The sequence below is a fragment of the Catharus ustulatus genome, chromosome 1 (genome assembly GCF_009819885.2).
Source record: "Catharus ustulatus isolate bCatUst1 chromosome 1, bCatUst1.pri.v2, whole genome shotgun sequence".
NCBI lineage: Eukaryota > Metazoa > Chordata > Aves > Passeriformes > Turdidae > Catharus > Catharus ustulatus.
In genome coordinates this window covers 138,600,878-138,617,889 of record NC_046221.1, presented here as the reverse complement: position 1 = coordinate 138,617,889, position 17,012 = coordinate 138,600,878, and the positions used below count along the sequence as shown (strand labels likewise).

Genomic DNA, 17,012 nt, shown 5'->3' with positions numbered 1-17,012 from the left:
TATGATAACTACTGATGGTTTTAATGTTTTCTCAAACTTTAGCTTTTCAGAAAAACACCTTTGCTTTATGCTGAAGGAGTTCAGGTTACATCACACAGGTGACAGGGACAGGTGACAATAAATAGTTGTGTGGAATTAGGGTCATTACCACTACAACTTAATCCTGGTCCTGTTGCTATTGTTTGGAGCTCTGACAAATGGTTTGACTTTGCTTTAGAAGGATCTCACATTTGTAAAACAGGCCTATTATTTGAAACTTCTTAAAAGATGTTGGAAACATCAAGACAAAGTCAAAACTCTCTTGGATGTCATTTGCATACGACTGTATGAGACAGGTGCTAAATAAATATGTATCTGGAGAAATTTTAGTCTATGCCTGGAAATGTTTATCCCAAGCTCTTCATGGCAGCTCTGTATGCACTGTACATAATTCTTCTGCAGAAGTGACCTTTACATTTTAGACACCCAAATCTTTAGGCAAGGCCAATGTGAATACGTGGTGAGGAAGAGAGGGCAAAAGGAGTCCTTTGTTCCACCCTGGTCAAATACAAAGTGCCAGTGGGCTCAGGCTGTATTCTCTATTTATTAAAAAGAGGAGGGAGAGTAACCACAGAGTGAACAGTGTTAGACAGAAGGGAAGAGTATGCCAGAGCCAATGCTGAATACAGTGCTGCAATACAGTCACTGCACATCTTCCCTAATGCAGAGTACATTCTCAATATGCACAAGGCTGATACATCAGCTTCAGAGACAACTGAACTGAAAGAAGAGGTTTTAAGCAGCACATGCCTAATTGCACCAGTCCTCTGCTCTGGGTTCACTTCATCTCAGTGATTCCAGCCATGACCAACAACAGACTTGCATCAGTCTGACACCATTGTGTGGTTTGGAGAGGGTTTAATGGTATGCTGTCTCGTTTACTAATTTCATGTTTACTTCCCTGCTGTCCTGTCATTCACCCAGCCAAGAGGAGTGGAATTTCCTCCCACAGCTGTGGTGCTTTGAGGAGCCATTAACTGCAACCTAAAGCATGTTCAGCTGCAGTGGAGCAGCAGCCAGCCTACAAACAGCTCTGGAGGGAAGGCTGTCTTTGAGGCCACAAGTCCTTTTCAGGATAGTTCCAAATGTACTGTTGGGTTCTCGACTTCACAGATGTTATGAAAATCACCTGGGGAAAATAGAAGATGTCTGTGTGCATACACAGCTACAGCCAGCTGATTGCTTCACTCTCTAGGCAGGAAAGGCTTAGAATAATTCTGTCTTTGCAATGTCAAGTTTGACAATGTGGTTTTCTTCTGAGCAGTCTGAGATTACAAAGGAAAATATAAAATTAATGTATTTTTGTTTTCTTAAAAAATTCTGAAATCCACATCTCCTCAATTTAAGCACTGGTTTGGAGACTTGAGCCACACAGTGGTAGCTATTTCCTTCAGTACTTTGTGTGACAGCGAGCTCTGGATTATATGTAAATATCACTGATTATTTAATCAGTTTTGTATTTTAATTTAAAGGAAATAAGCCTATTAATGTAGCACTTGTTTTATTTCCTGTACAAAATTTACTGGAAGCTACTAAATATAATGATGTTATTAAGGCCAACCTTCAAAAGTTTTTAACGTTTCTCTTTGTAGAGGGAAAAGAAGTAACATTTATCAAGAGTGTCTGAAGAAATATGTTTTTTCTATAATGAACTCCAAGAGTTCACAGAGTCATAGAATATCCTGAGTTGGGAGGGACACACAAGGATCACTGAAGCACAGCTCCTTGCCCTGCACAGCACCATCCCCAAGAGTAACCCCATGTGCTTTAGAGCATTGTCCAAACACTTCTTGAGCTCTGTCAGGTTAATGCTCTGGTCACTTCCCTGGGGAGTGTTCCAGTGCCCAGCCACCCTCTGTGTGAAAAACTTTTTCCTGATTTCCAATCTAAACTTCCCCTGACACAACTTTAGGCCATTCCCACTGGCCACCAGAGAGAAGAGATCAATGTCTGTCACTACACTTCCCCTCATGAGCAAGCTGTAAACCACTATGAGGTCTCCCCTCAGTCTCCTCCAGGCTGAACAAACCAAGAGACCTCAGCCACCCCTTATAGGGCTCCCCCTCCAGTCCCATGCTCGTGACCCTCCTTTGGACACTCTTCTAATACCTTTGTATCTTATATTGTGGTGCCCAAAACTGCGCACAGCACTCACCAGTGGGAGAAACGAGAAGTATTAAAAGTACAGTAGTTTCACGAATACAAGCCGCACGGATTATAAGCCGCACCCCCGGTGCCTCGACAATGTTGCTGTCTTTGTCAATAGATAAGCCGCACCCCGAATATTAGCCGCACTTTCGTTCGTCGCGAGAATCCGTGCGCAGCTTTCACAAATTGGCCAATTAGTAACAGGATCGCGGCATAGCGGGCTTTACTGGCTCGGGGCGGGGCCAGGCAGGCTCGGCCCGCTCATGGTTGCCGACGGGGCCGGGTGGCCCAGCTCAGCGCCACGGCTCGGCGGGGCTGGCCGGGTGGTGCTGCCGCCGCCGCCGGGCTCGCTGGCCCCCCTCTCCCGTCAGCACCGCCCCGCTGCCGCGTTCGCTCGCCCGGCTGGCAGGGCTGCCGCCACCGGGCTCGCCGTCCGCCCCGCTGCCGCTTTCGCTCGCCCCGCGCCGCGCCTCGCGAGCGCCGCGCCCGCCCCGCGGCGCTTTCGCGGCTCGCGGTTCGCGGCTCGCGGTTCGCGGCTCGCGGCGGCGCTTTCGCGGCTCGCGGTTCGCGGCTCACGGCGGCGCTTTCGCGGCTCGCGGTTCGCGGCTCGCGGCGGCACTTTCGCGGCTCGCGGTTCGCGGCTCGCGGCGGCGCTTTCGCGAGCGGCGGCGCTTTCGCTCGCCGGGCGGCGCTTTCGCGAGCGCCGCTTTCGCTCGCCCCGCCGGCAGGGCTGCCGCCGCCGCCACCACGCTCGCCGGCCGCCCCCTCCCGTCTGCACCGCCGCCGCGTTTCCTCGCCCTGGACGGCACTGCAGGCCCCCGCACCGCCGGGCTCCCCCACGCTGCTGGCCCCGATTATGCTGGGCTTCCCCCGCTGCCAGGCAGCCCCACCCGCCGGCCTTCCTGCTTCTGCCATGCTCCCCTGCACTGCTAGCCCCAGTTCTCCCGGGCTCCCCCGCCCTGCTGGCTCAGGCTCTGCCGCCCGCCCCCGACACTGCTGGCCCCGCCTCTGCCAGGCTTTCCCACCTCTGCCGGGGCCGGCCGGGCTCCAGCTTGGCTTGGGGCTGCCGCGGGCTCTCACTTCCGTGTTGGCAGCTTTTAGAATTTTGTTAATAGATTAGCCGCCCCGGAATATTAGCCGCACTTCCGGGTTTCCACCAAAATTTTGGTCAAATTGGTGCGGCTTGTATTCGTGAAATTACTGTAAATCCACTTAAGAATTCAGTTTTCTATTTAATCCCTTAACATGAATTTACATTTTATGCTGACTGTATGAAAAGGCTGACAGCCTTCAGGAGAAGAGGTAGTTTTTTCAGCAGTGAAGAAAGAGGAATAATAATAATTCTGTGGTGAGATGCAGTCAGATGTTGCATACAAGGCAAGCACTGGAGACAGAAGTAGGGATTAGCTTTCATAATGCTGCAGTTAAGCACTTGCATGTAGGAATGGCTCTCTTGGATAAGTTAAAAGGTCCATCCAGATCAAAGTAGTAAGTGGTGGATGACAAACAGAAGTGCAAGACAGAACAATGAAAGAAATTTATAAAGAGCAGTGCAAGAATATGTAGTTACATCTTGCCCAGAATATTCTCTAAAATGTCAGAAATTTGATTGTCAAGGACTTGCTGGGCTACTGGTCATTAAAGGAATTTTTCTTTCATTGACTTTTCTAGCCTGTATTTCAATCCATGCTGATGTCTAGCATCACAATGTCCCCTAGCAAGCAGTCCCACAGCCCATCTAGGTGTTCCATGAAGAAATACCTTTGGTTTGCTATGAAACCAGTCAGTAGCTATTTCACTGAGTGTTCCCTACCTCTTTTCTAAGTCAGTGAGCACCTCCTCTGCCACCCATTACTTTAAAGACTTCTATAAGGTTCTGTCTTTTTCTGCCCTCTTTCTTCTCACTGAGGATTCTCACTCCTCTGCAGTGCAGGCCCCACTTGCTTTCTTCATATGAAGAAGCCCACTTGACAGTTTTGGGTCTGGGCTGAAGAGAGAGATCCAAGACCAGGTATGTGAAAGGTGCTGGGGTGTAGCTGACCTACATTCATGCTCAGGAAAGTGGCAGGCACTTTTAGCCGCCTGAGCTGGTGATCTTCCAGATGAGATCAGCCAGAAGCAATTCTTACAAGCAAATGCTAATAAATATCTGCTTCAAAGGTGCTTGTTTACAATGTAAATGGATGCTTTAGTCAAATGAGTCCAGTCTAAGGAAATGTTCCTGAGGAAGTAACAGAGCAATGTGTAAAAAAATATTCCCATCTTTTCTTTTTCTTTCTCCCTGTCCCAAGATAAAAAGAGTCCTGGCCATAAGACCAAAATCAAAGCTTCATATCTGAGCCAAATCTTATTTAATATTAAATGAGAAATGTTTGATTTTGCTTCACACACAGTTGCTGTTACGGTCTCATTTGGATGCTTTTGCTTGAAAAATCTGTCCAAAGTATGCTAGTTAATTACTATTTTAGGACTTCATTACATGTCGTCTTTTGACTAAATCCCAAGAAATCTTCCTCTCAACATGGACAGGAAGTATTTTCATGTTTATATGTATGCATTTCCTTTAGAAACCACACTAGAACGATTACAGATGGAGTAACTGGAAGCAGAATAGCTCAGAGATAATTTATAACCCCATTCAGCAAAGAAGGAGGGTTTAGTGCTCAAAAATCATCTGTGCAAAGTTAGAGCTGCTATGGTTTGTTTTTGTTTGGCAAAACTGCTTATTTATTCCAAGACACCAGCTCTCCAAGACACTATTTAGGAAACTTTACATGAGTCCATGAAATTCTGTAATGAAGCAGCACAATGTTTTCAGCACCCCAGACAGATGAGTAAATGTATATATTTCTAGGATACAACAATACTTAGGGACAGATTGTGATTACCCTTGCGTGGGATGAAAATTGAATTGAGGGAGCTATTGTCTTGTTCCATCGTGTGCAGCCTCATAAAAGTCACCCAGAGTAATGGTGCAATGACTCTCTCCATTCAGAGGCATGGAACAACAGCCCTCTTCAGGTCACAGACGTCTTTCCTACACCTTGGTCAGCCTCATACTGCTGCATTTCTAGCTGTACATCATGATTTTGTATAGGCAGAACAGCGTTATTTTTTCAAATTTTCCTTATTTTTTTCAAAATGAGCATTTTCTGGATGCGCAGGTGCTTTCTCAGGGTATATTCATCAGTACTGAAGACACTGAGGCATACTTTTATCTGTGTAACAAATGGTTGATGTCTTGAGTGCAGAATACTGTGAGAGGGCACTACTCTTTCAATGGACTTTTTAATTACTAAACTACATCTCTTTCTAACCTTACCTTTTACATTTACATCCTGTATTCCACTCAACTGTTAACGAGACAGAAAGCTGGGTATAGCCCACATGGGACATAGAAGTTTTTTAACAGGACTGATTATGTCCCAAGAGTGTGGTTATCACAGTCATGCTTACATTACAGATGCTGCTGGAAAGGCTTCTGTCTGTATAAAAAAATCTATTACTGTTAGTAAATCACAACAGTAAAGCACCTGTCAGCCAGAAATTCTCACAAACTTTTGCAGATTTTCTAAATTTGGTAAATGAATACCCATTCAACCTAGCTCTTTCTGAAGCTGAGTGTCTGCCCTAGAGTTAACTGAAAGCAGACCTTGCTTTCCTCACTGCCATAGTACAGAGGATCAAACCCACAAGTGCTGTGCAGTTTGGAACAGACCACAGTGGACAGTCTGTGTCCATGAAGAGTCCCAAGGGATGCTTGGGAAGAGTGCAATTGCTCTAAGGGAGCCTCTAAAGTGAAATGAAATGAGACTTGAGGTCCACAGATTAACTGAAACCATTAACAACCACAGAAAGCCAGGCCTCCTGACCACTGGAAAACACTGGCAGCTCGGTGCTCCTCCCTGGCAGAAGCTGAGTGTGGCTCCAGGCCATCTCTGAGAGAACACAGCCACCTGCTGAGCCACCAGCTGTCACTGCTCCCCCACCCAGCTGAGGGCTCTTCTGCATCTGCATGGTTTGTGGTGTTGTCAGCTTTGTCAGAGGCTTGGGGAGGGAGAGACTGGGATGTGTGAGGAGTTCCTCCTCTGCTTGGCAAGGGCCAGGGCAGTGCTAAGCTGTGCAGGAGGATGTGATGAGGTGACACCAGATGAGGTAGTGCTGGAGCTGCAGCAGAACCACGCCTGGGGAGCAGCTCTGCAGCAGGGCAGGGCTCCTGCACAGGCCAACTCTGCAGCTAAAAGCCCCAGCATGGCTCATCACTGCTGGGACTCTGCCTCTCACTCCCTGCTGCAGCTCCCTGTTTGAGCAACACCTGCCTGAGCCAATTCACACCTCCCCTACCTGTTGTTGCACAGTGTAACTATGACTTGAGCCTGACCTGGAAAATTCACACACAGCTCAGATTAACACCCACACATCCATGGCAACAGGGATTTAAGCTGTCATTGAATTTTGCTGCACTGATATGCATCCTTGGAATCACACTGAAGACTTTGAAGCTTCTTTTGAAGGCCAAGAAGCAGCAGCTGTCAGGCAGTAGTTAATCAATCCAATTAGGATAAAAAGCACTAAAGAAACACTGCAAATTTATAAACACTGTTTTTTTCCTACATTGCAACATACCCAATTAGTGAACCCCAAAAAATTGGAAGATTTAAATTACACATCCCCATTTCATGTCTTCTTTTTAATCTAATTGTGAACACTGAGAAGAGATTTGTCTATTTTATTGTAAATCTCTTACGAATTGTCATGTATTAGTTCCAAATTCCAATATGTCAACTGCAAATAAATACAGATTTACAATCTACTTAGGAAAATAGATAAATATGTATATTTTGACCTTGTAATTTAGCTCACAGATAAATTTATGACTGTCATGACAAATGAAAATGCTTTGGAAATCTCATTTTTAAACTTAAGAGGTTATTTGCCCCAAATTGACACTGTTAATAGTCCATTCCAAACAGTACAGCTGGCTTCTGACAGCAGCTACCTAATAATAGGTGAGACCCATTGCAAGAAGTGTAATTAGCCCGTAAAACTAAGCAGCAGGGCAAACAGAGAGCATGAAGTAATTCAAACCACAGAAAATGCTGCTTTTAATATTAAAAGTCTTCCATAAACGGGGAAAAAGTGGAAGTAAGAGCTGAGTATAGATGATAAGAAGGAAAGTTATAAAAAATAAATAAGAACAAACAATCTCTTCACTAAGATTAAAGGCTATCTGACAAGGCATGGGACTTCACTATAAGTAGAATATGAAATGCTGGAGCAGCTGAATAGCTGTTTGTTGGCAGATGCAGATCATCATGATACCTTTCTTCAACTCAGAAGCAAGCAGAAAGGGAAGAACTGTACACGTGGTACATACATACTGCCAAGATGTGAATGATGGCATCCATGTGGATCTTGAGCCCTTTGAAGATTCTCTCTTTAAAGAAATTGCTTGTTTTGTTATGTTCACAAAGTGCAATTCTGAAGAAAAACAGCTCCTGCACTTAAAACACATTTCTAGGTCTCTTGTAGACTATTGCATTTGATTACTAATGAACCATCCTCTTTACTTATTGCACTGAGTAGTTTTACTTATATCCTTTACTTCCTGTTGCTGATTCTTCTTCCTCTTCTCTTTGTCCTGCTGTACCTGCTTTTCCTCTTGCAGGTTTTATCAGACAGCTTCCAGTAAGGAAGGTCAGGGGCCCTCTGCCTGGACCCCACTTGAGGCCCTAAAAGGACTCAGAGAGTGAATCATGGCAGGGATATTAATTTGCTGTGTCAGCTCATTTAAAATTATTTCCCTGGTTACTAGTTACTGCAAAAAGATGTTTGTGACCTAGTGGTGACCAGTAACAGTTATGCACACAAACTGCCACAAAAGACCAGCTACCTGGTGAGCACTGACAAGTTTATAGGATTTTTATTGAAAACATCTTCAAAGCAAAACTTTTCTCTGAGCTGTCTTCTACTCTGCCACATACCATCCCAAATCTGGCTCAACAGTTGGAAACCACAGGTTCAAAGCACCTATCAGAAATAAGAGCTCTTGCTGTGGATCTCTGGGATCCATCTCACTCTTCAGTCTATTTAACTGGCATGAGTCTAAGGGTCCTTCCCTCTCTCCATAGCCAAATTAATCACCAAATTAATAATACAAAGAATGGCTCTTCCAACTTTACCAAAGAATATTTCTCCTCTGCTTAGAGAAATCATCCAGCAGGAAGGAAAGATCTGCACTTGTCAAATAGGTCTCCTATTGCTTTGAGAAAAGGAAAGCAAACAAAAGTGTTGACCAATTAATTACAGGCTACTTAGTGGAGGTAATGTCTGCAGAGGGAGTACATCTACATTTAAAAACAAAAACTAACTTATTAACCATTGTGAATAAGTTTATGTAAGATAAAATCTATTGAAGTGATTTTATAAAGCACATAAAGATTTAAATCCCACTTTGAAGAGAGATTTACGGCTTTACATTTTATCCTCACTGGCAGCATGACCGGAGATGAAACTTCCATTGATTGGCTTCAGTGACAGTTAAAAATACACAGACTGAAATCCCCTGGCTGTCCAAGAGCACAATAGAGCTGCTACTGCTCCAGAGAACAAATGTCTAACTTTGGGTTATGTTTTGCACCTGTACACTGGCAATTTTTCCAAATTGGATGAACACTTCCATGGTACTACTGCAACAATTTAAATTTGTGTGGAAAACTAACCTTCATCCATGGTGTGTTTGAGAAGCTGGCAGGAAAAAGATTGGGAAGCAGATTGGGAAAGTGGAAAAAACAATCCTCAGGTTACTATGGACTTAGACAAACAATCCTAAGGTTACTGCAGGGGAGCCACCTTACTGCCATGCCAAAACCTCCTACAGACACCTCCAGAAACTGAGGGAAGGGAAGGGGACAATTATGAGGAGGGAGACTAGTGTACACAGCTGGATTCTCAGGTCTTCAGGAGCATAAGTGCCACATCTTCCCCCCACCTGGGTCCAGGCCATTCCCCTGCCTAGCATTAGCTGGTCCCCCATGTCATAACACAGTCTTTTGATGGAGCCAAACCAGGCATATTCATGTGGTGTCAAATTTTCATCAAAGGTCACAGAAGGAGGATCTCTCACCGAACGGGCAGCAGAAATATCCCATTCATAGCCTGCAGTGGGAGGAGGCATGTTTGTTCCAGATGGCACACTGGCAAAAAGGATGGCTTAAACCACTTACACTGAGTGACAAAAATCAGATTATCTCGTAGCTGATAAAAGGTTAGTTACCAATCAGATGCATGAGCATTATTTATAAGAACCAGTTTGACCAGAGGAACTAACTGGAAATTTCTGTGCTGAGAACAGCAGGGCAAATGGGTAGCATGAAGCAGTTCAGACTACAGGATGGATTTTTAAGACAAAATCCTTCTATAAACAAGAAAGCATCCAGCTCTGGAGGCCTCATCATAAGTAGGACGTGGACCTGTTGGAGCCAGCCCAGAGAAGGGCCACAAAAATGGAGAAAAGGAGGCTCAGGGAAATCTTATAGCACCTTCCAGTATCTAAAGGGGGTCTACAAGAAAGTGGAGTGGGACTTTTCACAAGAGCATGTAGTGATAGCACAAAAGTGAATGGCTTTAAACTGAGAGTAGGCATAAATTAGACATTATAGAAATTATTTACTGTGAAGGTGGTGAAACACTGGAACAGTTTGCCCACAGAAGCTGTGGATGGCCCCTTCCCAGAAGTGTTCCAGGCCAGGTTAGATGATGCTTTGAGCAGTCTGGTCTTGTGGAAGGTGTCCCTCCCTGTGGCAGGGGGTTGGAATTAAATGATCTTGAAGGTCCCTTCCAATCCAACCTATTCTGTCATTCTGCGATTACATAACACTTAAAAATTTTACTCTAAACTGTAGCAATGACACCCAGTCTCCTATTTAAACTTTGATTTTTACCTCCATTTGTACAGATTTTCTTAGCTAATGCTGATGACAAGGACATATCAAAAAACAACCCTGAAGATGAGAATGAACCCTGCAGGTATGACTTGCAGCTCTGTTGGAATTCAGGTAGCAGGTTTGATTCTAATAATGACACATTTATTTCAAAGAAGAGGGCAGAGATTGATTCATATTTTTTAAGAAACTTGTAACTCATGATTTAAAGGCATATTGGTTTGAAGAAGCCCTACTGAAAGAAGTTTCCCAGCATTCATAAAAATGCAAAACCATCATTTTAATACAAAAGTACACTTGAATGTTGGGAGAATATGATACAATTCAACAGACTGCAGTGACCTATCACAGAATTTCAAAATTTTGTAAGGTTTCCTCAAGAGTTCTAAACTCTCAGAGGTCCTCAGTATTTAACTTTCAAAGCCCTACTCTTCCATGCTTAATTTTGAAACCATTTTAAACCAACAGTGTTGCACCTACATTTTTTTACAGTCATGTGGAGAGGGGGTTTTGTGTGTGTTTCACAATGTAGACATACAAAAAAGATAATCTTCTAAAGTCTGTGATTTCGGGGGGTGAAGGGAAGAAAGAACTATCTTCTGACTCACAGTGGAGAATGATGGGGATTTAACCCCACATACTGTCATTCCTTCTGAAGTTCAGCAAAGAGAAGAAGAAAGAAAAAAGCTGCTCAGGAGCACATCAACTCCTCCATCACAACAGTGAGTGCACTGTGCTGCCCATGGAGCAGGGAAGGATGTGAAAGAGATGGATATGGACTGTGTCACCTAAGGGTGAAGGTGCTCACCCTGACTAGAAAGAAGCAGACATGGGTTTGAATGAAGCTTGCTTCCCCCTCAAATGAATAATTCAAAACCCAGGCTGTCAGTGACTCTCCTCTTGCCTTCCTTTCTGGCCCTGAGAAAATCTTTTCTGGCAGCATTGCTCTTGAGCCTTTCTATACCCACAAACAGGAATTTTTGAGTGATTCTCTCTTTTTTTTTTTGGTTAGCTGATAAATTCCCAAACAGCTCTTTCTCATTTAATGCCATCTTATTGAACTTCCTTAGAAAGACGCATCCTACCTGACAGGAACAGATTCTCACCTTATTAAAATTAAAGAAATGTACAGTAATTTCACGAGCACAAGCCGCACCGACTATAAGCCGCATCGCCGGGTGTTGGCAAACATTTCGTTCTTTGTCCATACACAAGCCGCACCCAATTACAAGCCGCTCTGTTGTTCGCAGTGAGGACCCGCGTGCAACAAAGTTGCCAAATAGTAACAGAATCGCGGCATGGCGGGGTTTACTGGCTTGGTTCGGGGCTGCCGACAGGGCCAGGTGGCCCAGCTCGGCGCTGCTGCTCAGCGGGGCCGCTTGGGGCCGGTCGCCGCTGCCACCAGGCTCGCTTACCCTGGCCCGGCGCTGCCCCACGGTGGCAGGAGGGCACGGAGCCTGCCGGCACCTGCGGCGGTGGTGGGAGGTGGGGATGGAGCCCACTGGCACCCACGGTGGTGGCAGGTGGGGACGGGAGCCCCCCCACCTTCCCCCGAGCTGCGGGGTCAGCAGGAAGGAGCCCCCCGCCTCTCCCGGGCCGTGGGGCCAGCAGGAGGGAGCTCCCCCGCCTCTCCCCCTGCCCCGTGCTGCCTGCACGGAGCCCAGCTCCACCTGCCGCACAACAGAGTAACCAATTTGTAACAACTGCATAAATGCTGGGTTTTACTGGCAGGTGCTCGACTTGGCAGTTTGCACTGACTCGGTTTGCACTCCCGGGGTTGGAAATGTCAGAAAATTATTCACATATTGGCCGCTCCTGAGTGTAACCCGCATTTCCGGTGTGGGAACAAAATTTTTGTCAAAACGGTGCAGCTTGTAATCGTGAAATTACTGTAAATAGTGGGGAAGAAGACTCCAGTGGTCAGAGCCCTAGCTAGGAATGCACAACCTTTCTCAAAATTTGCTTTTGCTTTAGATGTTTTACAAGAGCAAGCTAAGTGAAGTTAAATTAAAGGCTCAGTCCAACAATGTCATCTGTGAATGGAATGAAAGGGCTTCCTTTTCTCACAGAAACATTTCGTAATTACCAAATACAAAAGTACTGAGAAGAGCTCTGGTGGCCAGGCATCTCTAAAAACCAGTCTTTTGTTTTATAAAGGCAGCAGTGAAACAGGTAGTTTTAACTTAACTTTTAAAAAGTAAATTTAGTTTCCCAGATAAAACAGCTGACACTCTCCCACTGCTGAGCCTGCCTGCTCTGTGGGTTGTAGAGTCAACAATGTTTGAAGCTGAGTTACAACTACCCACAGGCTGAACAAAAGAACTATCAAAATTATTTCACATCAAATTCCTGTTATTCAAAGTAAATTCCAGTAAAGAAAATGGTAATAGTTCCTAGCTCTCAATAAATCCATGGTTTTATATTTAAATGTCCTGGCTGCCAGCTGTGATCATGGCCTGTAAAATTTCTTACATTTTTCTTAAAGTTTCAGGTATAGAGACAAATAACTATGCAAGATTTACATCTTTCATGTAAAGTGATGGTTTTCTAAGCCCTTGTGGTTGCACAGGAATCACTCATTCCAAAGGATTACAGTTGACAGTCTAATACCTCAGAGCATGGAGACCACCCACAGTTAGGAAAACCTGAGGAAGGCAATCCTGGGATTTTACCCAGATGACCCAAAGGCCCAAGTCAAGGCTGCTCTCATTCTGTTATGTAAATGGTGTAAAGACCCTTGTTACATTAGCCTGTGGGTCACCCCAGGGGCTGATCTGGCACTGAGCCCTCAGTGTAGCTTGGGTGGAACTGAGCAGCTCCATGGCAATACCACTGCAGATGCAACTGGCTCTTTTCCAGAGACCCTTTCTTCCCGTATTCCTTCAGTGCCTTCTGCAAAAAGCAAGACATTGCTTAGCAATCATGTCCTGCCCATGTGCATGTAAGCACTGAACTACTATAAAGTGAACCTATGCCTTTCATTCTTTGAGGTTAAAATCTGTTTATTACTTTCTTTCATGTAGATCTTTGTTTCGTTTGGTCTCCTTATTGTACAAATTCCATCATGGACTGGGAAACAAATCACTGAACTTTTGTTGCCTTTTAGCTCCTCTCTGTGAGTTTGTAAAGCACTACACCAGATGTTAAGTGCCCTAAATCACAATTTCTATAGATAAATCAAAATTTCACAGCATGTGTAGACCATGGCTTCTTCCTTGAGTCCTAATCAGTCCCTTCTCTGTCCAGATCATCACATAGCTGGAGAGTTCAGAACTGGGGGTCATTTCTGGGGCCACAAGATAAACTGCAGTTTATGATTAACACAGATTCTTTAACAGATAATATGCATAAAATAAACCCAGCCTTTCAGCAACAGATGTGATTTGCAACCATTGCACCCCAGTCCCTTGAGTTTCAAGTCCAAACATCACCAACAGATGATGACTGTCAAAGGAATTAAGGCAGTTAACTAAAGAGTTAGAAACATAAAATAAAGCCTTTAAATGCATAACATTGCACAAATGTTTGCCATCTAGCATCCTTACCGCAGTGTCGTTGGTGGTAATGTACACCAACACATCCGAATTGTTTCTGCCATTGATGTATCGGTAACAGTTCCACACACAGCTTATCAAGTAACCCTGCAAAGAAAAGGGATTTATTATTCTGTACAGAAAATAAACCATGGATGTTTTTCTGACAGAGCATTTCCATTCTTTATAAATATGAACATCTGCATGATAGAAGCATGGGACAGTCACCTCCCTGGTTGCAGTGAGTGTGAGGATGTCTGGGGGCTCTGAGAGCAAACCTGCATCATTCCTCATACTGATAGAACTGGAGTTCTTTAAAACTGAGAAGGTTCTGGGGAGACTTTATTGTGGCTTTCAATATATAAAGGGAGCTTATTAATCAATGTATTCCAAGTAACTGAAATTGTCTGGGATCTTCCTACTCTCTCCTGACTAGAGAAAATTGCCAAATTAAAAGCTTTAATTGACATCTGAAATTATTTCTGACATTTTAAACATTGTTAAAATAACTGGAGTTTTTTCCTGGTGTTTTTCCAAACAAAAGCCCCTATAATAGCAGCAATAAACCTACTGCAAGATCATAAACTTCACTGCTTTCATTCTTGGAGCTTGGGTAGTGCTGCTTCCCATCAAACTACTAGTTGTCTCCACTTTTTTAACTGGTTGGCTAAAATGCTCACAGCCACCACCTGCTTTATGAGGAGGAGAGATTCCAGTTTGGGCAGCAGAGATGAGCAAAGTGACTGGAAGGAAGATAAGAGGCAGGAAGATGTGGAGGAGCAGAAGTCAGATGTGCAGGATGTCAGTAACACAGCTGGCAGGACTAAACCAGTTCTTGCTGGAGCTTTCATTGTTGGACGTCAGGGTTTTCCCTTTTGACACCCATGTAATCACACATGATGGTGATGAGGAGAACTTTGTGTTTTGATAATGCCCAACTTCTATTTTTACTTAGTAGGTCTGCACAGCAATTCTTTCACAAACCTAACACATGCAGGTTAAACTGCCAGCACTGAATTTGCATGCGTGTCTCACAGAGTGAGTCATAGTTTTGTGACTCACTTGCACTTATGGCCTTCCAAAAGCCTCTTATTCCTTTGAGCTGCCCTGTGCTTCCTCTGCCTCCAGAGCTGACACACATGATCTGTGTTTTTCAGGGTGCCATGTGACTCACTGATGGCTTGCTTGCACATCAGGAAGTTTTTTTTTTTCCACCAGGGCTGAGCTGGCTAAAATCTGGTAAATTTGCTGCTTCTTTTTCTCACAGCACCTTACAGACCCTGGATTGATTTGCAGCTGTTGCAGACTTTGGCAATGCTTTTGGCCATCAAATGAGAGAGCAAAAGTCTTCTGGAGTGAGCTAAGTCCCAAGGGAAGATTAGACAGGCTCTACAGACCAAGCTGTGGGCTGTACAAACCTACCCCAGGCTACCGAAACAAATAAAGGCACATACATGGAGAAGTGCATAATTTCCAGAAGTAAATGTCATTGTTAATTTTAAGTGGTAATTAGTAGTTCAGTAGCTTTCAGTGCTCAGATACTATAGCCTGGGAAGTGCATAAGAACCAATGCAGAACAGAGACTTAATATAGTACACTTCTGTGGGAACACAGCCTGTCTTTATAAGAAACCCTTTACATTAAGCCTACCTATTTGCAAAACTATTTCTATACTCCTTCTGTCAAAATCCAAAGTGAGGGAAGTCCTGTTTCAAATAACACAATCCTATCTGGGAGAAGCTAGTGGGAGATTTTTTTAATGCTCCCACTCCATGTAGTGAATAAAACACACAACTCCACAATGAACCTCTACAGCTTTCCCAGCTCTGAACCCCAGCTCTAATTAGCCCTGCTCCTGCATCCATGGGCTTTTTCTCAGTGGGTGAGGTCTGTTCCTTGAATTAAGGAGGTCATCAGGCAGCACACACCAAGGAATTGGCCCCGAGACACTGACCAACATAGGGAGGAGAGTGGAGCAGCTCAGAGCGTGTGCTCCAAGTGCTTTGGACACGTGCTGCTGGCCTGCAAATCATGAGTCACAGAAACTCGTTTTCCTCAACGTGTAACTTTATTTAAGCTTATTCCTAATAATTATTTTCTGTTTTCTATTTTCTGTTAAATGGGGCTCCTGATTCAGTTACCAATTTTCTTTCCTGAAAGACCTGGCTGAGGTTTCAAATACAGCTTTAAAATGTGTCGCTGAGCACACAGTATATAAATATATTGATTTTTATCTCAGAAGACTAACGTTCACATTTGAAATTGGCCCTAGACAAAAGGTCTGAACTCCCTCAGCACAGACTGGTGACAGACACCTTTTTGGGGAGGCAGCCCCAAGCAACCACCATGAGAAAGGACAGGTGTGTAAGAAGGCTGAATGTAGAAACAGGCATTGTGCCTACTACTAACCAACTTTCAGTCTTCCCCTTTTGATGGTGGGAAATTACTTGAGACCCTAAGGATCTGAAACCCACAAAACTTTGTCACCCTGCCTCTTGCTGTTGCAGTTGCAGATGCATCTGTTAAGTTGTATAACAACAGCAATGAACTGCAGACCTGTGCTCATCAAATGCCTGACCAGAAGACTCACCAGCACCTTTGTAGAAATTAAAGGTTGCTGTATTGTGCTGCTTCGTGTAACAGCAAGAGAAAGTCTGTGCTGATCTGGGTCACAGTCGCCCTCTGGGTAACCCCTTGCTAGCAGCAAGTGCAGGGTGAACACCACAGACCCAACAGAGCCTCGTCAGGTTAGTAGCTGCCTGCACTGAATCCCATTTGACTCCCCAGCTGCTTTGAATTTTCTCTTACTGAGCTGGGATGGGCTTCAGTAACTGGTGAAAATGAGATAAAGATTTCTGCACAAACTGAAATTTAAATGAAGATTTCAAAGCAATGCTAATGGCAGAGCAGTTAACCACGTGTATTTCCCATGTTGCTGCTACTGAAAGAGAAACAATGGGTTGCTGTGCTGATAAAATCCACAATTAAATCCACCATCTCAGCACACTAGATTGTGTATCTTGTGAGTATAAAAAGGCTGCATGAGAACAATTGCTTAGAACTGAAAGAAATTATGTAAATGGAAAGAATTAATAATATTAAACCAAACCATGGTTTTTAAATGACACCTTACAGGGGCCAGGGCATAGCTTTTAGCTCACAGTCACACACACAGGGTATGCAATTTAAAGCAATTGACCTCTGTTTTAGAAGATGCTTCTCCCATAAGTATCCTGTCATTGTCAGTACTGGGACTTGTCCAAGACTTTTGTGGAATGGGTGCAACCTCCTGGCTAATGTATTGGCCATTCCTGGGAGTGGGGATCAGAGCTTGGCTGTTGGGGCTGTG

General features: G+C 44.3%; 1 protein-coding gene across 1 annotated transcript in view; it reads right to left on the bottom strand.

The window, feature by feature from the left end:
• The window catches only part of LAPTM4B (lysosomal protein transmembrane 4 beta), a 63,251-nt gene that overhangs the window by 9,245 nt on the left and 36,994 nt on the right, over positions 1–17,012 (bottom strand). The window contains exon 6 of the mRNA XM_033065462.2: positions 13,676–13,771. Coding sequence (XP_032921353.1) covers positions 13,676–13,771 — 96 coding nt within the window. The remainder of the gene's footprint in view (positions 1–13,675; positions 13,772–17,012) is intronic.